The following is a 26,374-nucleotide window of genomic DNA, read 5'->3' as shown; positions in this document are numbered from 1 at the left end:
TGGGGGTCCTTGATGGTTGCTGCTCTCCTACGACAATGTTCCATGCAGATGTATTCAATGGTGGGGAGGGCTTTACCTGTGATGGACAGGGCCACATCCACCACTTCTTGTCGGATTTTCCGTTCAAAGGCATTGGTGTTTCCTGCACACATCTACAGAAGTTTGTCAAAGTTTTAGCTGTCATGTCAAATCTTTGCCAACTCCTAAGGAAATAGAGCTGCTGCTCTGCTTCCTTTGCACGTGCTGTGCCCAGGATAGATCCTCAGAAATGAAAACACTGAGGAATTTAAAGTTGCTCTCCCCCTCCACCTCTGATCTTCAACGAGAACTGGCTCATGGGCCTCTGGTTTCCTCCTCTTGAATTCAATAATCAGCTCCTTGATTTGCTGACATTGAATGAGAGGTTGTTGTTATGACAGCACTCAGCCAGATTTTCAATCTTCCTCCTGTATGCTGATTCATCACCACCTTTGATTCAGCCTAGGACAGTAGTGTCATCAGCAAACTTGAATATTTCATTGGAGCTGTGCTTAGCTACACTGTCATAAGTGTAAAGCGAGTAGAGCAGGGGGCTAAACACACAGCCTTGTGGTGCACTTGTGCTGATGGTGATTGTGGAGGAGATGTTGTTGCCAATCCAAACTAACAGAAGTCTGCAAGTGAGGAAATCGAGGATCCAATTGCGCTAGGACGTATTGAGGCCAAGGTCTTGAAGATTATTGATTAGTTTTGAGGGGATGACAATATTGAATGCCAAGCTGTGGTTGATTTTTTTAAAAAGCACATCTTTGTTGTCCAGATGTTCAGGGGTTGAGTGAAGAGCCAATGAGATGGCATCTACTGTGGACCTGTTTCTCTGGTATGCAATTTGGAATGGATCCAAGTTGCTTCACCGGCAGGAGTTGATGTGTTTCATCACCAACCTCTCAAAACATTTCATCCCTGCGGATGTAAGTGCTGCTGGACAACGGTTATTCAGGGAAGTTGCCGTGCTCTTCTTGGGCACCGGTGTAAGTGAAGACTGCTTAAAGCAAGTGACTACCTCAGTGCTGAGGTGAGAGGTTAAAGATCTCAGATACACTCCAGCCAGTGGATCAACATGGACTTTTAGTACTTGGCCACGTACCCTGTCTGGGCTGGATGCTTTCCATAGGGTCACCCTCCTGAATGATACTCACACATTGGCCTCGGAGACTGAAGTCTCAGGATTATTGGGACTGTGGAAGTCCTTGATGGTTCCTCCATGTTTTGATGTTCAAAGTGTTCAAAACACTTTGACATGTTAACAACATGTTAACAACACCACACACAAAATGCTGGTGGAACACAGCAGGCCAGGCAGCATCTATAAGGAGAAGCACTGTCCTTCGTCAGGACGAAGGGTCTCGGCCCGAAACGTCGACAGTGCTTCTCCTTATAGATGCTGCCTGGCCTGCTGTGTTCCACCAGCATTTTGTGTGTGTTTTTGTTTGAATTTCCAGCATCTGCAGATTTCCTCGTGTTTGCTCAATAGATGATATGTTGCTTGATTTCACTTTAAAAGAGGTCATAGTATTCAAGCCCTGCCACAACTGTCGAGCATCCTTCATTGATTCAAGTTTCGTCTGGAATTGCCACTTTGCCCGTGAGGTGGCTTTCCCGAGATCATACCTGAACCTCTTGTAGCTTTCTTGGTCCTCAGACTTGAATGCTTTTGATATGGCCCTCAGCAGATAATGGATCTCACGGTTCATCTTGGGCTTCTGGTTGGGGAAGACTCTAAATGATTTTGTGGCAACACACTCGTATATGACTTTTTATTTTCCCAAACCAATCTTTCAGCTGAACAATTGATCAGACAGTCCTGGTGTTGCTGTTTTCTTGAGAGTATTTCACTGACATTGTGGTTTGATTCTGGGATATTTACACCATATGTAAGTTATTAAGAATATAGGTTATAGATAATATGCTAAGTGAAGAAGATAACAATGGCTTTCTGTGATACAGAAGCTAAAGTCTCCAGGAGAGTCAGAATAAAAAATTGGCACTGAGCTGCATAAAAGTATGTAGTTGATTGGATGGGAGCAAAAGATAATTGGAAATTGGTGGAAGAGGAAAGGTCAAAGACTTGCCTTAAAGTAAGACAGAAATAAGAGAAGTAGAATTCTTCAGACAAGTAATTCCAGAGTTTGAGGCCTTGAGTCCAGAAGGTATTGAGGGCATTGGGAACTAGCTGCCTTCTTGCTCTGCTATTATTGTTCACTGATGGTCCACTGTGAACAGAGATGTGGTTCTCTCTCTCTCTCTATCTCAATCTCTCTCTATATCTCTCTCTCTCTCTCTTTCTCTCTCTCTTCCCCTATACCTCTCTCTCTCTTCTCCCCTCTTCCCCTCTCTCTCTCTCTTCTCCTCTCTCTTTCCTTCTCTCTCTCACTCAAGCTCACTATCTCCTCTCTGTTTTTCTATCTCCTTCCCTCACTCACTCTCTCTTTCTCACTCTCATGTATTGCATAACTAAAATATTGTTATAGTCATCAATAAATGCCTCCTAATACTTTGTAACAACCAGTATTTAAGGATATGTATTAATGTTGCAGGGCGACTCCGGAGGACCATTATCTTGTCAAGAAAGAGTTGGTGGAAGGTGGTTTCTCACTGGTATTGTCAGCTGGGGTCATGGATGTGGAAGACCCAATTTTCCAGGGGTCTATACAAGAGTATCAAAGTTTGCTACCTGGATCCAGCAACATATCTCTGCTTTGCCAAAAACTGATGAGCTCACATAGTTATGCAGATGTCATTGTTTATAGTTCAAAATATTACTTATTTATCAATGTTGATAATAGAGTAAATATAACCATTTTTAATTATGCTATTTATACAAGAACACAATTTCCACAGTCACCTTATATTGTGGAAATTTTATGTATGTTTATTTATGATGAAAATGTAATATATTCTGTGATCAAGATTAAATTGCTACTGGCCTTATAAGATATTTTAATTGATAGAATTCTTTCCCACAATTTTCCTTTTTTTCATGTGCAGATATTCTCTTATAACTGAGGCCATTCCACCCATTGAATCTATGCCAGCTCTGAAAACAAATCCATTTCTTTGATTATTTCCCTGTAACCATTCTCTCTCACATGGCCAATAACTCCACCATGATTCTCTATCATCGCATTCCACATTAACCTTTATTAAGAAATAGCTACAGTATCTAAGCGACTGAATGTTTCCTCTTAGAATGCTGTTCCAGGAAATGTATTTAGAAAATTTCACCTGGAAATTGCACTTAATTCTACCCTTGTCTGTTTTACACCCAAATTCACTGCCCTCATGCAGAATATAAATATGATAGTGAAAGGCGGAAATCAGGGCAAGCTGACAGGACTCAGTGAAAACCAACAAAATTACACTATGTACCTTTAAATATTAAACTTTACATTTCAAGGTAGCTAGCCACCATTTATGTATATTAGACACAATGTTTAAAACATACAATCATGCCAGGATTGCAATTTTAATATTACTTACTCAATCCATTAAAGTAAATCCAGGCAGAAAGCAAATGTTACATATAATGTAGACTTCGTTCAGAATCATTAAAAACTGTTTTTCAAATCCTGCCAGAAAATCAGCTTTGTGGCAGACTTAAGCTTATTTTTACAACTGCATTTCATCAATATAATTATTTTAAGAGACAACATGAAAAGGCAAAGAAATTCTGGCGAGAGCAATGACATTGCACCACCATGCATTAGTATTCCCTCAAACTGCTTTTCATCTATTAGTGAAGCTGGTACTTATCTCTAATTGCCTTTGAGACAATGATGGTGAGACCCATCTTGAAGCTCTGCAGTACCAATGAAAGTACTCCTGTATTGGTATTGAGTAGGGAGCTCCAGGAGTTAAATTCAGCCGCAATGAAGGAGCAGCAACGTGTTTCCAAATCAGAGTAATGTGCAACTGGGAGAGAACATTGCAGGTGATTATGTGTCTATGCCCTTGTTGCCATCGACTTTGGTGAAGAAGGTACCAGATTCTGGAGATGCTGTCTGAGTTGCCTAGGTGCAATAAAGTGGCTTCTTTAAACAGTACATGTTGCAGTCACTATGTACTGCTATGAAATGACTATATGTAAGTAATGGATGTGTACCATTAAGTGGGCTGCTTTGTCTGGGATGGTGTTTTAGGTCCAGTTTTTATTAAAATAAATGGAGAATATTTTATCACATCCTTGACTTGTCTCTAATAAATGATGGAAACAAAATACTAACAAAATACAAAAGGATGTGATCCTTTTGCCACAGGATATTTAATTTCCAACCTGTTCTTGTCACCACTATGTGGTGGGATCAATTGAGTTTCTAGTCAACAGTGACTCCCATGGTGTTGATGCAGGAACATGTGTTGCTGGCAACGTCAAGGATTGATGGTTGCTCTGTTTTGTTGAGAAGGTTGTTGGCACCTCTGAGAATGTCATTTGCATCTTATCATCTCTGTCTGAATGTTGTCCAGAATTTGTTGAGTGAAGGTATGGACTGCGTGACTCATTTGCTGGGGAGCTGACAATAGCATTGAGTATTATACAGTTCAGTGAATGTCCTCTCTCTAGTCACTGCTGAAGCAGCTAAAGATGGTGGGGCCAAGAAACTCCTGCACTATTGTCCTAGAGCTGGGGTGATTGATTTCCAACAAACACAACAATCTTTATGCAGAATATACTCCAATTAATGAAGTGTTTTCCCACTGGTTTCACTTGTACAATGCTGCTTTGATGTCTCACTCCGCCTCTGGATTTCAACCTTTTGGCCCCTGGCTATGGAGCTGGAGAAACCCAAAACGAGGACCAGTGAGATGCTTCTAGGTGAGTATGTGTTTCCTGATGGTACTGTCCTGATACCTTCCATCACAACTCTTATATTACAGCAGATTGACTGGGGGATATTTGGCCAATTGGATTTGTCCCATTTTCCCGAACAGGACATACTTGGACCATTTTCAATTTGTCAGATGGATTATTGTCTCGGAGGTATAATTCTACGTGTTTATCTTTTAGTGCAATTATATAGGAGATTCGTTTGTGTTTCTGGCAATATAAGATGTGAGAAATGCCACTGCATTCATAGTTGACGTTGCAGAGCGGGAGAGATCATCTGTCAGATACAAACAGATAGAAAAATTTGCAAAAACATAAGGTAGATGCACCGATTTCCACAGACTTGATTAGTGGTCTAGATACGTCGGTGTAGATCCCATCATGACCTTGAATTGTACTCTAATTCAAGTACTTCAGTATAGGTGGTTATTAAATCACCGGGTTGTTCCCCCGAAAAATCTTTGGTGTTATCAATGTTTTTCACGAAGAAAATCCTTGCTACCGTATGTTATCCCGTGTCCGGAGAAATATGATTGCTTAACAGCCTCTGAAAAGAACAATCCAGGTGCTCAGTTAGGGCAATAAACTTCAAATCTTTCTTGAAAAGGGTCAGACACCATCTACAACGAGGGAAAATAACACTGAACGTTAGTGACCATTCATTAGATACTGACACGTGCACTAGCACGACAGATATGATGTTATCGGGTGCGTTTTAAGGTAATTTCTGAAGACCCTGTTTTGAAGACATGCGATAGGAGTAAGTGCTTGTGGCACTGGAGGCTGGATTCGCAACGGGGGCTCAGGGCGGCGCAGTTCCCCCAGAAGACGCTTCCCCTCCTGCCCAGAAGCTTCACCTGGGCAGTCGCGGGGCTGTGTACTTACTGCTGGGTTCTTACCGGCTTCACTATTCGTGTCACTCGGCAGCAGCCGACAGTGTAAGTGGGAGGGAATCGCACCGTTGTATAAATTTGATTACAAGCTCTATGATAGGGATAGCTTGGCAGACAAGTAGGGTCGTTGTCGTTTCGTTCACGGCGCCTTTACAGGATCTATAGATTGTGGAAGAGCTGATCCTGAGCAGATTCTGCTTTTAACGAAATAGGGCGATGCGAATACTTTCAAAACAACGGATCAGTGAGGTCTTCACTATTTCAGAAATAGCCGCTCACCAGCAGAAGCAGGAAAGACTCACCTCCGGCCAGGTAAGGTCACATCTTGCAGAAATGTAAATCAGCTTAATGTTAACCCTACTCGAAGAATGCAGTCGAAGTATTTCATCCTCACGCACGACTTTTTAATCGTATTTTCGTAAGCATCAGTTTATCTTCATAATTAAATCCCGCCATAAGCAGCATAGCATTGAAAAGAGACATTTTGCTCGTTAGGTATAATGTATTTCGATTATTTATAAAGGATGAAAAACTCGGGGTATTTTCATTATTCACATGGTTACAAATTAACGAGATTCATAGTCGGCAGATATTTTTAGATAAGCTGTCCTCCATATGAATTATTTCCTCGGAATGAAACCTCTAATGCTACAAAATAGTTAATACGGGTATTAAAGAGAGATTTGTTAATTTTTTGCTGTTGATAAGACTCCTCGTATAAATATTCGGAACTTGAAGACTAGCATTTGATGTAAACATTTCTCATTGTACTGAAGTAAAAATGCACAATTATTTCTTTGGCAACTTGTAAAATATTGTCCAGGAACATTTTGATTCCGGAGGAGAGGTTGCAAAAGGTAATTGAATCACTGCGTACGCTTCAAGCGCATTACGTTCATCAAGAAACCCTAGTGTATTTTAGGTGTTTACACTCCTTTCTGTTTTTTTTCTCTACAGAAATATCCTATTGCAGAATATAACAAAGGGAGCTTGCCTTCCGATCAGTGTCTCAATCTTTCATCGGTCCGTTCTGTTGATCCATTAGCACTCGGAACATACCTCTGCCCTGAAAAGTTCTCCCACAGACTGGCCAGAAGTAAATCCGACAGAAGATGGATCCTTGGCTCCCTGCCTGTAATCCCTCTCACAGTGGCAGCAATCATTGCAGCCCTTTGTTACAGCTTGTGTAAGTTTAAATCTTGCACTGTGATGGCTTATATTACAAGTCAAATAGCTATTGTCCAGGTTCCTTAACAGTGCAGTAAACATTCAGCTTAATTGTTCTGTTCAAGTAAACAGAAGTTCTGTTACCTGCAGATTGCAAGTTATGGTGTTTTCTTTTTCAGCACCTGCTATCTCCATTTTTTATCTGAGTGGAAGTCTAGAAATCTCAAACCTCACCTACACCAATGAACTGGGAGACCCTCGCTCAAAACAATTCATCTCACAAGCGCAAGCTGTCCAAAATTATGTGAGTTGCAAACCATTTTTGTTACCTTGCCAAAGATCAGCATTGATTGAATGGCGGAGCAGACTTGATGGGTCAAATGGCCTAATTCAGCTCCTCAGTATTACGGTCTTATTGGCTTATGGTTGTAGTGCTATTATCCATGAACTCATTCTGTTGACTACCATCACTTAGGATCTGATTACAGGCAATTCAGAATAAATCCACCATCCTGTTTTAAAAGGAGAACGGTTGCCGAATTTTTCTTGCTGTACAGGGTAAACTTAAATGTAGTTTAGCCCAAATTTATTTTTATGTTTAATCACTATCATATAGTATTGCAGATTTAGCACAGTAACTCCCGTCAGAGTGAATGGCTGGAGTTGCTTTTCCACTTGTCCTTGTAAAGTGAACCATAGAAGCTGTGTCAGTTTATGAGGATGGGATTTGAGAAAGCAATTAGTTAAAATTTCTGAAGTTGACACAGTTCTGGCCGAAGAAAACGAAATGCTTTCGTTTTCAGTTTTCAGTTGATTCTTTTACAAAAATAGATTTTAACAATAAATTAACCACGCAAAGATTTTCATCTCTTAATCCCTGGGTGTAAAATGCCATATAAACATTGTAAGAAATGTCTGTGCCATTTTCGGTAACTGAAAGGAAAACATAATTTCGCCTTCATGGAGATTTGATTCATTTGAAATTGCATTAACTGTAATAAGTTTAATTTTGCCATACAATTGAAACATGGTGTTCCAGCAGATTCTAAGCAGCAGGTCTGTTCAGATACCTGGAATTGGAAGAAAATTTTTGATGATAATTGGAGAAAAAAACAACTGAACACCATAAAGTAGTCATTAAGTTCCGCACTGTTCTGTCTTAAAGAAGTTCTGCTGCCAAGAAACTTGTGTTGGAATCAACTTCCTCTCTAACTTTTTTACAGCTGCATGGACCAACCATTGCTCTGAGCAGGAAATTTCTATGTGGCCTGAAAGCTGTGCAGCAGTTTAATAATAACATTATATAAAATAAAACTCCAGCTGTGTGACCCCAGAGGCCACGTGCATGGGAGCATTTCAGTTACTGTGTGGCCGTGCACCCACGCAGGTTTGAGGGAACAGTGGTTGGAGCAGATTTGAACATTTACAAAGGAGATCATTGGGAAATGGACTCAGTTTTATTAAGCTTATATTCAGCATTACAACACTTTATTAGAGTTGTTTTGTTTGCATTCTAGAAACTATGGTGAATGTCTAAAGAAAAAGATTTCATAAAAGCAGTGAAAGTAATCAGCAAAATAAATAGGTCGGGTAGATTGGGTAAGTGAAACATGGCTCTCAGAAGTATGTAAATTATTGAAGATAAAGATGAAAGGACCGAGGAACTCTATGATTATAAATATGGTGAGAGAAAGAGTTAAGAGCAGGAAAACGTAACATGCATAAAGCTGATATTGTAGTGGTTAAATTACACACATCTCAACATCTTAGACAACAAATCCAGGCTCATTGCTGCCTGACATTGAAAATCAAACCATGGCACTTTTGTTTGGTGACACAGTTTTCAGACATTGAGTATCCCATCACAGAAAGATGGGCAAGCATGCTGATGTCATTGTGTATCTTCACACTGAGAGCTTTGTTAAATTCTTTGATAAGACTAACTGGAGAAAAATTCAGCACCTAAGGTGAAATTGCTGAAAACTGTGTTTTGGCCAGTTTGGGTACTGGAGCTTGGTCTGACTGTATCTTTAGAGAATTACAGAATTTTGCAAAGGAGAAAGCCACTCATCCAATCATGTTCCTGCTATCCAAAAGCCTATTCTGACTAATCCTGTCTTTGTAGTTCATTGCTATGTGATTTACATTATTCCAAATGGGCAGTGGGTCCATATGAAAATGAATAAATACTCAAATGGTAAAACAGTACAACCACGGCTGACAGGGGAAGTCAAAGCTATTGTAAAAGCAAAAGAAAGGGCATACAACAGACCAAAAAATTAAATGATTGGGAAGCTTTTAAAAACCTACATAGAGCAACTAAAAAAATCATTAGCAGGGAAAAGATGAAAGCAAGCTAGCAAATAATACCAAAGTGGATACTAAAAGTTTTTTCAAGTATGTTAAAAATAGAAGAGAAATGAGAATGGATATAGGACCGCTAGAAAATGAGGCAGGAGAAATACAATGGGGGACAAGGAGATGGCAGATGAACTAAATGAGTATTTTGCATCAGTCTTCACTGTGGAAGACACTAGCAGTCTGCCTGATGTCGTAATGTGTGAAGGAAGAGAAGTGGGTGCAGTTACTGTTACAAGAGAGAAGGTGCTCAAAAAGCTGAAAGATCTAAAGGTATATAAGTCACCCAAACCAGAAGAACTGCACCCTAGGGTTCTGAAAGAGGAAGTGTTTAAAGATTACAGATGGCATTAGAAATGATCTTTCAAAAATCATTGGACTCTGGCAGAGTGCCAGAGGACTGGAAAATTGCAAATGTCACTCTGCTCTTTAAGAAAGGAGGAAGGCAGCAAAAAGGAAATTATAGACCAGTTAGCCTGACCTCAGTGGTTGGGATGATGTTAGAGTCAACTGTTAAGAATGGTGTGATGGAGTAACTGGTGACACAGGACAAGATAGTATAAAGTCAGCATGGTTTCCTTCAGGGAAAATCCTACCTGACGAACCTGTTGGAATTCTTTGAGGAGATTACAAGTAGGATAGGTAAAGGGGATGTAGTGGATGTTGTATATTTGGACTTCCAGAAGCCCTTTGACCAAGTACCACACATGAGGACGCTTACCAAGTTAAGAGCCCATGGTATTACAGGAAAGTTACTATTGTGGTTAGGGCATTAGCTGATTGGTAGGAGGCAGCGTGTGGGAATAAAAGGATCCTTTTCTGGTTGGCTGACAGTGACTAGTGCTGCTCTGCAGGGGTTGCTGTTGGGATCCCTTCTTTTTGTGCTGTATATAAATGATTTGGAGGACGGAATAAATGGCTTTGTTGCCAAGTTGAAGATGACACAAAGATTGGTGGAGGGGGAGGGAGTGTTGAAGAAACAGGTATGATGCAGAAGGACTTAGACGGATTAGGAGAATGTGCAAGAAAGTGGCAAATGAAATACAATGTTGAAAAATGCATGGTTATGCACTTTGGTAGTAGAAATAAATGTGTGGAATATTTTCTAAATGGGGAGAAAATCCAGGAATCTGAGATGCAGAGGGACTTGGGAGTCCTTGTGCTGAACACCCTGAAGGTTAACTTGCAGGCTGAGTCGGTGGTGAGGAAGGCAAATGCCATGTTAGCATTCATTTTAAGAGGTCTAGAATACAAGAGCAGGGATGTGATGCTGAGGCTTTATAAGGCACTGGTGAGGTCTCACCTTGAGTACTGTGAACAGTTTTGGGCCCCTCATCTTAGATAAGATGTGCTGGCATTGGAGAGGGTCCAGAGGAAGTTCACAAGGATGATTCCAGGAATGAAAGGGTTATCACATGAAGAACGTTTGATGGCTCTGGGTCTGCACTCACTGGAATTCAGAAGGATGAGGGGGGATCTTATTGAAACCTATCGAATGTTGAAAGGCCTAGACAGAGTAGATGTGGAAAGGATGTTTCCCATGGTGGGAGAGTCTAGGACAAGAGGGCACAGCCTCAGGATAGAGGGGCGCCCTTTCAAAACAGAGATGCGGGGAAATTTCTTTAGCCAAAGGGTGGTGAATTTGTGGAATTTGTTGCCACATGCAGCTGTGGAGGCCAAGTCATTGGGTGTATTTAAGGCAGAGATTGATAGGTTCTTGATTGGACATGGCATCAAAAGTTATGGGGAGAAGGCTGGGAACTGGGATTGAGGTGGAGATAGAAAAAAGGATCAGCCATGATTGAATGGCGGAGCAGACTCGATGGGCCAGATGGCCTAATTCTGCTCCTCTGTCTTGTGGTCTTATGGTCTTGTATCCCACCATTGTACAAATTCTAATCTGGCAGCTAATTCTTTGCACAATTCCATTGAAATCAGCTCCTTAGGTACTGACCTTCTACTAAAGGGGAAAAAAGGCTCTTATCACCAATCCTGTCTCCATAAAAACCTCCATATTCATTGCAAGAACTAGTGCACCATGGTCCATGGTCAGTGTTCTCTTCTGGGCATAATATTCTCATTTTTGAGGCATAGTTACACTTAGTTCATTACACTGGGTCGACTAAGTCAATTGCATTGCCAGCACCAGATTTCTGAAACCTACATTCTATTTCAAGCTCAGTCACTGGAAGAGATTATCAGTCAGACAGAGAAAAAGATTGAAGTATACACTTGGATGCTTTGATAAAGACCTATTCCTGCAAATCTCTGGCCCATGACCTCTCATATTGGAGAAAGATCAATAAAGATAGATTTGAAAATCTTGCGTACATGCACCAGGTACACATAGAAGTTCTACTGAAGTGATGGAAGGGGTACACAATATTGCAAGCTATGCATTGCATTGGCCCATCAGGCACCTTTTGTGAAATAGACATGTGGTTCTCAAATTGACTTCATTCTTTGAAACCCATAAAACTAATAGAATGCAATTGGCCTTAATCTTCATGGACAGATTAGGATTTTTCCTGTTCAGTCTTACCCAGACCTGTCAAACTTTTGTATCCCTCAGCTTCAGCCTCTATTGTTCCAGAATCAGATTCAGAATCAGGTTTATTATCACCGGCATGTGACGTGAAATTTGTTAACTTAGCAGCAGCAGTTCAATGCAGTACATGATCTAGTAGAGAGAAAAAAAAAAAAAAAAAATAATAATAATAATAATAAATCAACAAGTAAATCAATTAAGTATATTGAGTAGATTAAAAAATGTGCAAAAACAGAAATACTGTATATTTTTTTAAAAAGTGAGATAGCATCCAAAGCTTTAATGTCCATTTAGGAATCGGATGGCAGAGGGGAAGAAGCTGTTCCTGAATCGCTGAGTGTGTGCCTTCAGGCTTCTGTACCTCCTACCTGATGGTAACAGTGAGAAAAGGGCATGCCCTGGGTGCTGGAGGTCCTTAATAATGGACGCTGCCTTTCTGAGACACCGCTCCCTAAAGATGTCCTGGGTACTTTGTAGACTAGTACCCAAGATGGAGTTTACTAGATCTACAACCTTCTGCATCTTCTTTTGGTCCTGTGCAGAAGCCCCTCCATACCAGACAGTGATACAGCCTAAGTTTTTGAGTGTATTTGTTGACATGCCAAATCTCTTCAGACTCCTAATAAAGTATAGCCACTGTCTTGCCTTCTTTATGACTACATCGATGTGTTGGGACCAGGTTATATCCTCAGAGATCTTGACACCAAGGAGCTTGAAGCTGCTCACTCTCTCCACTTCTGATCTCTCTATGAGGATTGGTATGCGTTCCTTCATCTTACCCTTCCTGAAGTCCACTATCAGCTCTTTCATCTTACTGACGTTGAGTGCCAGGTTGTTGCTGCAGCACCACTCCACTAGTTGGCATATCTCACTCCTGTACACCCTCTCATCACCACCTGAGATTCTACCAACAATGGTTGTATCATCAGCAAATTTATAGATGGTATTTTAGCTATGCCTAACCACACAGTCATGTGTATATAGAGAGTAGAGCAGTGGGCTAACCACACGCCCCTGAGATGCACCAGTGTTGATTGTCAGCGAGGAGGATATGTTTTGCTTGAGAAATAACCCTTAAGTCACAGCACAGAATGCAATATATTCCTTTATTCACCATATCCAGTTCTTCCCTTTCTCTCATAAACTTCTCTCTCCTCATTTCAGGGAAAGACCTGTGACCATTATCAATAATAAACCCAGAGCTCTCTAGACTTCTTTGCTTATTGTAAGGGCTTAATTTCATTCAACAGGTTTATGAATTTTTACTGATGAATTAGTTCCTTTTCAGTTTTTCCAACATGTGCTTTCTCCTCGTTTATGGTGTTCCTTCCATCAAACATGCTGAGTATCTTCGGCATTCTTGTTTTGTCATTAAGACAGAATTTCCTCCCCCTTCATATTACGCCATTCTAGGAATATGAGAAAGGTGATGGATTTGCTGAAAAGTGCACTCTATTTCTATTTGCAACCTATAAGATCTGTGAGAACGTAGTGCTCATGGGTTTGGAGAAAGACCTTCATGAATACTTGGGTATGGACATACACTGCGTGAAACTTAACTGAAATTTTAATGTTTGATGAAGTTCTACTATGGCAAGTTACCTCATTTTATGAAGTGACACTCCATTGTTTTGTTGGAAGTATAATTCTTTGGTTTTTATGCTAACAAGAAACTCACTTTGAGTTGTATTTTAGAAGAAATAGGTCAGGCAAACTTCTTTTATACCCTACATTTTCTAACGTTCTGGAATGAGACATGATTTTATTGAAATAAAATTGTTGGAGGACGTAGCAGTAGAAATATTCTTTCCCATTGGAGATGAATGTAGAAGTAAAAGGCACTGTTTCAGAATATGAGGTTGGCTACATAGAACTGAGAAGAGAAATCTTCTCACTTAGACAGCTTAAAAACTTAAAATATTTCTATCCGAGGGACTGCAGATGTTTGATCATTAGTTGTACTGAACTATGAGGATGGAATTGTGGACACAAGGAGAACTGAAAGAGAGGGAAGTAAAATGGCATTTGTAAATGAGGTCAGTCATGACCTTGCTGAATGGCAGAGTTTACGCAGTAGTTCATGTGCCCTACAATCCTGTTTCATGTTCTTATGTAAGTTCATGTTTGAATGATTTTTTAATTTACTAGAAGTTTTTTAAGCATCCCATTTGTTTTAATTAGAAAATTAAATATGATTCACTATTTTTTTATTGTTACCTGAATGGTTTGTGGATTCTTATAGAATTTAATTGCAGGGGGTGGATCACTGTTGATAAAATTGAATACAATTCCACAGGCTAAATTTTCCTCTTTAACTCTATTCTTTCTCTTGCACTCTTTAAATGACAGTTTTCAGAACTGTACGAGCCATCTATATTGGGGAAATATTACCTGAAATCTGTCATCACTGCATTTAGGTGAGTACAAGAGCCTGCATAATTCTTTTGTATTAACCCATGTTAAATGTGCCTTTATGGCTATTTGGATGTATGTTATTGGAAAGTATTCATAATTACTTGCTGAAATACATATCGTTTATAGTTAACTTACTTCCAAAAGTATTTGATTACCCTGTTATTTTCCTTTAACCTGCTTTCTGCAATAAAACAATATCTTAGCCAACAGAACATCAATGCATTATAATCCTTTCCCAAAAAACAGAGGCAATTTAACCATTAAACAGTTAACAAATTAAAATTTTATATGATAATATATTATCAAAACTAGTAAAATGTTCTTTGGGATCATAGCATCATATAGTAGAACTATTTCCAACAAAAGTTTTTGGAATGAAAAGACTGTCAAAGGAATATTAAAAGCATGTGTTCAAGTAACAATCTAACACTCCTAACAATCCATGTTAAGGAGTTGGAGCTGGAACTGGATGAACTCCAGATCATTTGGGAGGTTGAAGGGGTAATAGATAGGACATTTAGAGAGGTGGTTACACCTAAGGTGCAGGACACAGGAAACTGGGTGACAGTCAGGAAGGGGAAAGGGGTTACAGAGCCAGTGCAGAGTACCCCTGTGGACATCTCCCCCACCCCACCAACAACAGGTATATCACTTTGGATTCTGTCAGTAGATGACCTAAAGAGGAAAGTCACAGTGGTCTGGTTTCTGGCATTGAAGCTGGCTCTGTGACTCAGAAGGAAAGGCTGGGGACAGGGGTGGGGCAAAGAGACACACTGTGGTGATTGTGAATTCATTAGTTAGGGACAGGGCGTCTTGTGGGCGAAAATGAGATTCCTGGATGTAATGTTGCCTCCCGGGTGCCAGGGTCTGGGATATCTCAGATTGAGTCCTTAACATTCTTGAGAGGGAGGGTGAACAGCCAGAAGTCGAGGTCCACGTAGATATCAATGACATGGGTAGGATGAGTGACGAGGTTCTGAATAGGGAGTTCAGGGAGTTAGGTACAAAGTTAAAGGGCAGAACCTCCAGGATTCTGATCTCAGGATCTGTACCTGTGCCACATGCTAGTGAAGTTAGAACTAGGAAGATTATGCAATTTAATACATGGCTAAGGAATTGGTGTAGGAGGGAGGGCATAAGATTTATGGATCATAAATCTTTTCTCTTCCAGGAAAGGTGGAACCTCTACGGAAGGAAGGGTTTGCATCTGAACTGGAGGGGGACTAATAACCCAGCAGAAAGGTTTGGCAATGCTTTGAAGGGGAATGGGAACCAGAGTACCAGAACAGTTAGTGGAGAAGTTGTGGAGGCAGATGTTAGTAAGACCTCAGACAAAGTTAGGAATAAAAAGGTTTGCATGGTGTGACTTATGTCCTGATCTGCCCATATTTCAATGCAAGAAGTATCGTAGGAAAAGAGGATAATAGTGCTGAAGATGAAATAGCTGATTTACAGAGGCAATGTGTAGTGAGGAGAGGGAAAAATTGCAGTCAACGTAAAAGGCAGACAAAACTGAAAAGAGTGAATAAAGGGCTGAAGGTGCTACATTTGAATGTGTGCAGTGTTTGGAATAAGGTTGATGAACTTGCAGCACAGTTACATATGGCAGGTATGATGTTGTAGGCATTAGTTAATCATGGATGAAAGAACATTGTAACTGAGAGCTTAGTATCCAAGGATACACGTTGTATCGAAAGGACAGGCAGGAAGGCAGAGGGGGCAGCGTTGCTCTGTTGGTAAAAAAACAATGAAATCACATCATTAGAAAGAATTGACATAAGGTTGGAAGGTTTGGAATCATTGTAGATAGAGCTAAGGAACTGTAAGGGTAAAAGACCCTGATGGGAATTGTATACAGACCCGCAAACAGTAGTACAGATGTTGCCTACAAATTACAATGGGAGATAGAAAATGCGTACCAAAAGGGCAATATTACAATAGTTATGGGAGTCTTCAATATGTAGGTAGATTGGGAAAATCAGGTTGGTGCAGGGTTACACCTGGGGGAGTTTCTAGAATGCCTATGAGATGGCTTTTTATAGCAGCTTATGGTTGAGCCAACTAGAGGATCAGATATTCTGGATCGGGTGTTGTGCAATGAACCGGAATTGATTGCAGAGGTTAAGTAGAAGAACACTTATGGGCAAGTGATCATAATATGATCAAACTCACCCTGAAATTTGAGAAGTCAGATGTATCAGTATTACAGTGGAATAAGGGGAATTACAGAGGCATGACAGAGGAGATGGCCAGAATTGATTGGAAAAAAACACTGCAGGGATGACAGCAGAGCAACAATGGCTGGAAGTTCTGGAAGCAATTGGGAAGACACAGATATATACATCCCAAAGTATTCTAAAGGGAAGATGACAAAACTGTGGCTAACAAGAGAAGTCAAAGCCAACAAAATAGCGGATGAACTGAATAAGTATTTTGCATCAGTCTTCGCTGTGGAAGACACTAGCAGTATGCTGGAAGTTCTAGCTTCCATTGGTCATGAAGTATGTGAATTACCATTTCTAGAGAGAAGGTTCTTGGGAAACTGAAAGGTCTGAAGGTAGATAAGTCACCTGGACCAGATGATGTATATCTCAGGGTTCTGAAAGACATGGCTGAAGTGATCGTGGAGGCATTAGTAATGAACTTCCAAGAATCACTAGATTCTGGAAGACTGGAAAAATGCAAATGTCACTCCACTCTTCAAGAAGGGAAAGAGGCAGAAGATAGGAAACTATAGGCCAGTTAGTCTGACTTCAGTGGTTAGGAAGATGTTGGAGTTGATTATTAAGAATGAGGTCTCAGGGTGCTTGGAGACACAAGATAAAATAGGCCATAGTCAGCATGGTTACCTCAAGGGAAAATCTTGCTTGACAAATCTGTTGGGATTCTTTGAAGAAATAGAAAGCAGAATAAACAAAGGAGAGTTGGTTGATGTTGTGTACTTGGATTTCAGAAGGCCTTTGACAAGGTGCCACACATGAGGCTGCTTAACAAGCTACCAGCCGATAGTATTACAGGAAAGATCCTAGCATGGATAAAACAGTGGCTGATAGGCAGGAGGCAAAGAGTGGGAATAAAGGGAGCCTTTTCTGGCTGGCGGCCAGTGACTAGTGGTGTTCCACAGTGACTTGGGTTGGGACTGATTCTTTTCTGTTAAACATCAGTGATTTGGATGATGGAATTGATGGCTTTGATGCAAAGTTGACTATTTTCTAAATGGAGAGAAAATACAAAAAAAAAAATGAGATGCAGTGGGCCTTGTGCAGGATTCCCTAAAGGTTAACTTGCAGGTTGAGTATGAGGTTGTTGTTTCGTATGTCAGGTGTTTTCCTCTTCACACTTCTAACTGTTTCTGGTCAAGTCACTCCTCCAGCTCGTGGCCAGGTCGATGGACCGTGGAAAGCTGTCTCTGATCTCGGTGACGGAATGTGTTTGGACCGGGTGGAGAACATCCTGGGTTGGGACACCACGGGGCAAGCTGGGACTTGGTGCCCCAGTGGTGTAGAGTTTGCACTGCTTAGGCATGTCGACTTCTGTGTCTATTTGTGGCTGTCCAGTTTCATCTGGTTACTGTAGTAAAGCCCAGGAGGAGCAAGGTGGGGTCGTAGATCAGATCTCCGCCGGTAGGCGTGTTGGGTGTTGGTGTGTCAGTACTGACGCCTTTCAGTGTGTTCATCATAAGTCGAAGTTTTTCAAGTTGTAGAAAGAGAAAGTATTTTTAATGAGTTTACGAACTGGAATGTTGTTGGGCATATTTTGAATATGCTTGTAAAAATTTGCTGAAGTTGCTCTTTGACAGATCTCCAGGGGTGCTACTCTGCTCATTCTTGGGAGCCATTGGACAGGTGTGAATTTTAGGGCTCCTGAGATTATTTTCATACAAGTATGGAGCTGTGTAGTGGTGATGTTTGTGTGAGCACTTCTCTCCCAGATGTACGAGCAATATTCGGTGACTGAGAAACATTATGCTAGACTAATTGTTCATAGGACTGACTGCTGAGCATCCTATTTGGTTCCTGCTGTCTTCCTGATCATGGCCATTCTGGATTGTTTTTGCAACATGTTGAAGGTTGATACTGTTAGAGAGAACAAAGGGTCTATGGTGATGAAGGCAAATGCACTGTTAGCATTCATTTCAGCAGGATTAGAATATAAAAGTAAGGTTGTAATGTTGAGTATTCATTCAGACTCAAAGCACTGGTGAGGCCTCATTTGGCATACTGTGAGCAGTTTTGGCCCCTTATCTGAGAAAGGATGTGCTGAAACTGAAAGTTGTTCAAAGGAGGTTCACAAAAATGAATCCAGGATTGAATGACTTGTTGTATGAACATCGTTTGATGGCTTTGGGCCTGTATTCATTAGAATTAAGAAGAATGAGGGGTGATCTCATTGAAACCTGTCGAAAGGTGAGAGGTCTTGATGGAGTGAATGTAGAAAGGATGTTGCCAAAGGTGGGAGAGTCTAAGACCACAGCCTCAGAGTAGGGGTGTCCTTTCAGAATGGAGATGAGGATGAATTTCTTTAGCCAGGGAGTGGTGAATCTGTAGAACTGTCTGCCACGGGCAGCTGTGGAGGCCAAGTTTTTATGTATATTTAAGGCAGAGGTTGATAGATTCTTGATTGGTCAGGACATGAAGGATCTACAGGGAGAAGGGTGGCGATTGGGGCTGAGAGCAAAACTGGATCAGCCATGATGAAATGGTGGAGCAGATTCGATGGGCCAAATGGCCTAATTCTGCTGCCAACTTATGTTCTTAGGGTCTTATGTACTGATATATTAGAACTTGTAATTAATTAATATTGAAACTGTAGGAACAATTTGTATGAGAAACAAAAATGCTCAAGATCCTAAATATTGTGGCAAATTGAGTCAGGGAAGAGAAAGGTAGAAATAGCAGGGAGAATTATGTGTACTGCAATACCCGTAATATCATAGGTAACTGTAATGTTCATGTACAAAATACTAGTTCAAGTTCCTAGTTTAAACAAATTATTTGGGAAAAAAGTACAGGGTCATAGTTCAGTTTTGAAATCTGACTTGCACTCAACTCAGCCATGTGTAAGGTCACCCTGAGTTAAGCAACGTGGACTGAACCTCCCTCAAGCTTCAGTTTACATCAACAGGAAATCAAAGTCAAGTTTATTGTCGTATGCAGAAGTATACACTATACGTGCCGCGCACAAGCCTGGTAAACTAGATGAGAGCCCGTGGTATTACAGAAAAGATACTAGCATGGACAGTAGATTGGCTGACTGACAGGAAGAAAAGAGTAAGAATAAAGGGAGCCTTTTCTCGATTAGCTGCTGGTTACTAGTGGTATTCCACAGGGTTGGGATGGCTTCATTCACATTATAGGTAAAGTATTCGGATGACAGAATTGATAGTTTTGTCACATCTGTAGACAATACAATGATAGGTGGAGGGGCACGTAGTTTTGATAGAGCAGGATGTCTGCAGAAGGACTTGGCAGATTAGTGACAAATGCTATACAGTGTTGGGAAGTGTTTAGTCACATGCTTTGATAGAAGGAATAAAAGCGTAGACTATATTGTAAATGGGGAGCAAATTCAGAAATCAGAGGTGCAAAGGGTGTCCTAGAGCAGGCGTGCCTGAAGATTCATCTGCAGGTGTGCCAGTAGTAAGGAAGGGAGATGCAACGTAAGCATTCATTTTGAGAGGACTAGAATATGAACAACAAGTATTTTATGCTTAATATGGCATTGGTCAGACCACACTTGCAGTATTATGAGCAGTTGTGGTCTCCTTATCTAAGAAAAGATTTGCTAATATTGGAGAGGGTCCAGATGCAGTTAACGAGAATGATCGCAGCAATGACAAGCTTAATGAATGAGGACTGTTTAATGACTCGGGGCCTGTAGCTGCTCGAATTTAGAAAAATGAGGGAAGTTCTCATTGAAATCTATCTTGTTGTAAGGTCTCGGCCCGAAAACATCGGCTGTACTTTTTTCCATAGATGCTGCTCGGCCTGCTGAGTTCCTCCAGCATTTTGTGTCTGTTGATCCGATTGCCAGCATCTGCAGATTTTCTCTTGTTTGGAGTATTGAAGGGCTTAGAGAGACTGGATGTGGAGAGGATGTTTCCTATAGTGGGTGAATCTAGGGCTAGAGAGCACAGTGGTGCAGCAGGTAGAGATGCTGTTTTACAGTGCCAGAGACTGGGGTTCAATCCTAAACATGGGGTCAAAGTTAAATGTGAACATTTGTTAGAGTAATCACATTTTAATTTGAATTTGTTCACTGAGTTGTAAATACTTGATATTTGTATTTTCTGTATTTTTGTGTAAATAGACTTCTGTAGTTCAAAAAATATGGACATCCCTTCAGAACGTAGATGGGGAGGAAATTCTTTAGCCAGAGCGTGGTGAATCTGTGGAATTCGTCATCTCAGACAGCTATAGAGGCCAAGTCACTGGGTATATTTAAAGCGAAGGTTGGTAGGTTCTCGAGTAAGAAGGACGTCAAAGATTATGGGAAGAATATCTTATGGTCTAAGTACGTTTCTGCACAAGTGCAATTTAAAACTTGGCTTGTAGGCACATACATTGCAAAAGCAGCATTCTCAAGAAAAACATAACTTGATCATAAATTATATATATAATTTTTACAGGAAAACATAATTACAACAAAAAAAGGAAGACCCACCTTAGTACAAGATGGTCAAAGTGGTCAAAGAGTTGCTATACTGTAATGATTAAGGTTTTGCCAGTTGGTTGAAGAAATTTTTTAACTGGAGCTGTGAGACTTTAGACTTCCGTAACTCCTGCCTGATAATAGCTGCAAAAAAAAAAAGGGATAGCCCAGGTGGTGGGGATCTTTGATGATAGATGTTGATTTCTTGAGGCAGTGCCTCATGTAGATACTACCAATCAAGGGGAGTGCTGTGCCCATGATGTATCGGGCAGCGGTTTACATTCCTGTGTATTCAATTGCTGCACCAGACCATGATATGACCGGTCAGGATACTTTCAAGTTTTTTAAAATTTAATCTTCACAGTTTTAAGATGGCTGTCTTATTTAGGCAGCATATTTGAAATGCTGTAGATGGTGCTTGCACCAACATCCTGCCGTAGATGTATCTAAAAGGTGATCCTTCCACAGAATTGATCTCATTCCCATTACCCTGGTCTAATCCTCACATAGACAATCTTGTCCATTGACTTTGGATGTTATTTACAATGTCTACCACCAATAGAATTATATTCTAATCCACGTACTCACATTTTTCCTCAGGGTGTTTCACTTGCTGTCAGCAACTCTTGCCAATGTCCGAGCATACTTGGCTGCACTCTCCCTGTTCTGCCTTTTGTCCCATGCGTCACCCTGATGGCAATTCAACGTTGCTATCTTGGTGCAATTATCACCCCTGTGACCAGTGAGGCACAATATTGTCTTTACATCAGTGTGCTCTGATATATCTTGTCACAGTGAGCTTGCAGTAAGCTAATTGGGTCACGCTGTTTTATTTGTTCTTTGAATCGCAAGGCTCCCTATGTGGAGGCAGCATTATGGGTTCTGATGCACGGTGTTGACCCAAAACCTCAGATATCCCTTTTCCTCCATCGATGCTGCTTGACCCAATGAGTTCTTCCAGCATTTTTGTTTCACTGAATTCCAGCATCTGTAGTCCCTTGTGTGCCCACACAGCCCCCCATCCCTTGGTACAGTTCTGTATGTTTACTCAGTTGGTGAGGGGAATCTTGCAGGGTGTTCAATCTTCAATTTCAGGCATTGCATTTAAGTTTTGGATTGATCAATCATATCTCAGTATTTCACTGCAGGCTATTTGTAATTTGTCAGTAATTCTGCCTAACAATAAAGGATCACTAATAAATAAAATGGTTCATTAAGGTTGCTGTATCTGGAGGCTGGTAGTGGGGATAAGCTCCCATTACCTATTAAATGTTCCCAATAGTGTGCGTCTCAAATAGCCTCTGACAACCAAGTCCAGCTCCTGGCCTTCATGTGTGGCTTAGCTAATAAACCTGGCTGAACCGTCCCTACTGACGGGAGAAGGGGCAAAGGTGGGTTACTAGCTTCTTAAAACCAGTCGCTTCAAGCAGAAGGGGCTTATCAGCCGTGAGTTGGCAGAAGAGAAGGAAAACTCTGATCTCAAACCTCTGCTGCCTTGCAGCGATACCCTCTCATGGGGAAGGCTTCAGGAATAAACCCCGAGAGAAAAATCCGGAGTTGGAGTCCCTAAGGCAGTCCTACATCGGGATCCAAACTGAGTGGCAACTCCTGCGACGCCGCAGGTGCCAAACCGTATGGGTCTCTGCCGATCCTTTGGATCCATCTGCTGCTTGGTGAGGCAGAGCTTGCTGCTTGGGTAACACCTTGCCCTCAGATCATACTGCCCTGCCCTGGTTTGCGTATCACGTAGACAGCTGGGGTGCAACATCCATGACCAACCCCAACTCATGGAGGGCCTCAATAAATAAAATCTTATTGTGTCAAGACAGCAATTCTCAGAAGAATGTTCTGCATGTGAGAAAGTGTACGGGCAATGTGAATTGGAAAATAGTTTCACCTTGCCATGTGGGAGTTAATTCATGTGATACGCCCTTTAAAATAGAGTAACCTTCAATGGTGATTGCTCCATACAAATTTCACATTTTACACTTGTTATGTTACAACTTCCACAAATGGTTTTTGAATCTCTAATCTTGATTCTAATATGTCATGGGGCATAATAGGAAGTGAAAATATGTGAACACAGCAAGAAGGAAAGAGGAAGTGTGGGCCATTTAGGGAAAATGGATTTTCAGAAAGAAGCAAAAACTCAGGATGTGAAGGTTAATTGAAAGATCGAAGTGACAGAGTGTTCCTAATGCGGGGCGCCACGGTGGCGTAGTGGTCAGCGCGACGCCTTTACAGCTCGGGGCGTTGGGGTTCAGAATTCAGCTCCGATGCCATCTGTGAAGAGTTTCTACACCTTTCCCCGTGAACGTGGGTTTCCTCCGGGTCCCACGGTCCAAAGGTTGGCAGGTAATTGGTCATTGTAAGTTGTCCTGTGATTAGTCTAAGGTTAAACAGGTGGGTTCCTGGGTGGTGCGGCTCATTGGGCCAGAAGCACCTGTTCCTCACTGTATCTCTAAATAAGTAAATACAATGTGGAGACACAAGTGACTGCTGATGTTGGGACGTGGTGCAAGTACAATCTACTAGAGGAACTCAACCAGACAAGCAGAATCTGTGGAGGTTGTTGGCATTTGTCAAAGGTAGTTGACATTTTGTGTCGAGACTCTGCAACGTGAGATGTCTGAGTACACACCTGAGTTTCTACTGCACGCTTCAGATGCATAAGCTTTGTTCTGAATATTCCAACAATGGAAAGTTGTCGTTTTTGTTCACTAGTTTCTGTGAAGTTGACATATTTTCACTCTGACCCCTTTGTGCCTTTGTTTTGTTGCAGTGAAGGAGAAGAAGGACTTCGAGCCTATTATTGGAGTAAGTTCTCAGCTCCAGAGGACGTAGCACACTATATCAAGAACACAACTACATCTAATTTGCAACATGTCAATGGAAAGAAGTTGAAATTCCCCTTATTGAACTCTTCGGAAGAGATTTCCTCTGCTGAAGAAGATTTTGATGTTTACACAATTGAGCTATTTGGTAGTGTTTCATTTGCAAAAAAAAAAGAACTTTTGTGCAGAACTAAAATTCAGTCTTGTACTTATTTGTGTCCTCGTCTTAGGCATCACAGTGTTTTCTTTTTTGTTCGCAGCTTCAGGCTCTGAAGAATATGACCTAACTGTCAAATCAGGTAAGGATTCTGTTTCAGTTGGAAACACAGATGTTTGCAAATGATAAGCCCCCACAAAGAGAAAGGTGATGATAATCAAATAATTTGTCCCTGTTTCAAAATAACACCATTGAGTACTCCAGTTGTATCTGAGAGCAGATAGGAGTTCAACTTGACATCTCTTCCAATGACACCCGAGCTTGGACCGCACTCATTATGTTGAGTAATGGAACATCATCCACGTTTTTATTGTGCTCAGATCCTCAGAGTACAGAATGAACCCACAATCTTCTGACTTGAGTCAAGAGCAGCACCACAGAGGTTACAGAGGCCTGTTAGCTGCTGTTGTAGATTGGAGAATGGTTCATCTAGGATAATAGACCCACAGGAACAGCAGTATGTAATCTACTATCACTTTGTCCTCTTCAGTAGTTCACTGGAGATTCATGCATTAGTTCACATTTAATCTTTTCACTTTCTGAAATTCAGAGAATTTATAAGCACAGCCCATAAGCCCTTCTAGTGTTATCCGTGTTGAAACAGTAGTTCAGCTGACATGGCAATATAATGACATGAGCAATAAAAGTTTAACCACAAAAGTAGTCTAAATAGTGGTTAAATTTAACTCCTGACCTGGCAATAAAAGATAACATTGTAGTAAATATCAATTTTAATCTTTATTTAAAAAATTGTAATTAGTTCTCTCTCCAGAACTCCATTTCCATGTTTACTTACAAATTTCTGTTTGTGAGTTGTAATGTTTATACGACATGTTAGTTGGATTAATGTGAACTATCATATTTGTCCAATTAAAATTGAATGCCCTTAAAGAAATAAACAATATAAAACATTTTGATGTGTTTCTCAGGAGCTAAGCAAATACGTTCTTCTCTTTGAAATGCTAGGTAGGTAGCTGTTATGATGATGGAATTCTGTAGGCATGAAAAAATAATAACCAAGGGGCAACAGTGAAAGAATTAAAAATGCTGCTACAATAGGCAATGTTATTATAATTAAGAAAAATTTAAATCTGCTGGTAGCTAGTCCATGGTTTTGCCAGATTTCTGAATCTATCAAACTCTGAGTAAGAAGCCAGCATTTTGTAACAACACCAGGCACTGGAGGAACTCAATGATTCAGGCAGCAACTATGGAGGGAAATGAGCAGTCAACATTTCAGGTTGAGACCCTTCATCATGAATAAAAGAAAGAAGGAAGACAGTTGGTATAAAAAGGTGGAGAAAGGGCTGGAACAGTGGATATGTAGATGAGAGAGAGGAGAGAGTGGCGATTATATTAGAGTGTTACATGGAAGTGATAAAAGACTGAAGATAATGGAATCTGCTAAGAGTGGAAGGTGGAGCATATAATAAAGGGACAGCGTGACAAGAAGAACCAGTAAGAGGAGGGTGTGGCTGGAGAGGGTGGGGTAGAGGTAAGGGAAAGGGTGCTTGGGGGAAGGTGGATCAGGAGAAGAGGAAAAAATGGAAAAGGGACAGATGGGGAGTGCTTACCAGAAGTTTGAGAATTCCACATTCATGCCATCAAGTAGGAGATTGCCCAGGTGAAATAAGAGATGCTATTCCTCTTATTTGCATTTAGGCTCATTGTCACAGTGGAGGAAGCCATGGACAGGCATATTGGTCTTGAAAATGGCAAGCACAATTAAAATGGCTGGCCACTGGGTGTTCCTGGCTAAAACGGCAGCCGGAACTGAGGTGCTCGAACAAGCAGTCACCCAGTCTGCGTCCTGACTCACTGATGTAGACGAGGCCGCAACGGGAGCACCAGATGCAATAAATAACACTAAAGGATTCACATGAGAAAACCTGCCTCACCTAGAATAACTGTTTAGGTACCTAGATGATGGTGAGGGACGTGGTGTCGAGACAAATGTAACACTTTTTGTAGCTACAGAGGAGGGTGCTTGGGGATAGAGAGGGAGGGCTGAGCTGGTGAGGGAGTCACAGAGAGAGTGATCCTTGCAGAAAGTGGAGGGGTGGGCAGGAAAGATGTGGCTGAAGGTGTGATCCTGTTGTAGAAGGCAGAAATTGCAATGAATGGTATGTTGGAGGCATAGATTAATGAAATAGTTGGTAAAGTCTAGGGGAACCAGAGGCAAGTGTAACTCCTTGTAGTTTCAGGGGAGGGTGCATTGGGTGGAAGGGTATAGGTGGGAGGGATAGTGGTTGAGAGTATCACAGACAGTGATCTCTGCAGAAAGTGGAGGTGGAGGGGGGGTGGGTGGGAGGTGTGCTTGGTGGTGGGATCCCATTGTAGATCAAGTCAAATCAAGTCACTTTTTATTGTCATTTTGACCATAAAATGCTGGTACAGTACACAGTAAAAACACAACAACGTTCCTCC

The 26,374-nt window shown here is 41.1% G+C and overlaps 1 protein-coding gene across 1 annotated transcript in view; it reads left to right on the top strand.

Moving 5' to 3' along the window:
- LOC140727203 (transmembrane protease serine 9-like) overlaps positions 1-26,374 on the top strand; it is a 125,466-nt gene that overhangs the window by 62,018 nt on the left and 37,074 nt on the right. Inside the window, exons 17-24 of the mRNA XM_073044470.1 lie at positions 2,577-2,764; positions 3,782-3,940; positions 5,970-6,069; positions 6,715-6,943; positions 7,104-7,228; positions 14,180-14,247; positions 23,679-23,878; positions 23,991-24,029. Coding sequence (XP_072900571.1) covers positions 2,577-2,764; positions 3,782-3,940; positions 5,970-6,069; positions 6,715-6,943; positions 7,104-7,228; positions 14,180-14,247; positions 23,679-23,878; positions 23,991-24,029 — 1,108 coding nt within the window. The remainder of the gene's footprint in view (positions 1-2,576; positions 2,765-3,781; positions 3,941-5,969; positions 6,070-6,714; positions 6,944-7,103; positions 7,229-14,179; positions 14,248-23,678; positions 23,879-23,990; positions 24,030-26,374) is intronic.

Source organism: Hemitrygon akajei, chromosome 5, assembly GCF_048418815.1.
Source record: "Hemitrygon akajei chromosome 5, sHemAka1.3, whole genome shotgun sequence".
Taxonomy (NCBI): Eukaryota; Metazoa; Chordata; class Chondrichthyes; order Myliobatiformes; family Dasyatidae; genus Hemitrygon; species Hemitrygon akajei.
This window is presented reverse-complemented; position numbering and strand designations above follow the sequence as displayed.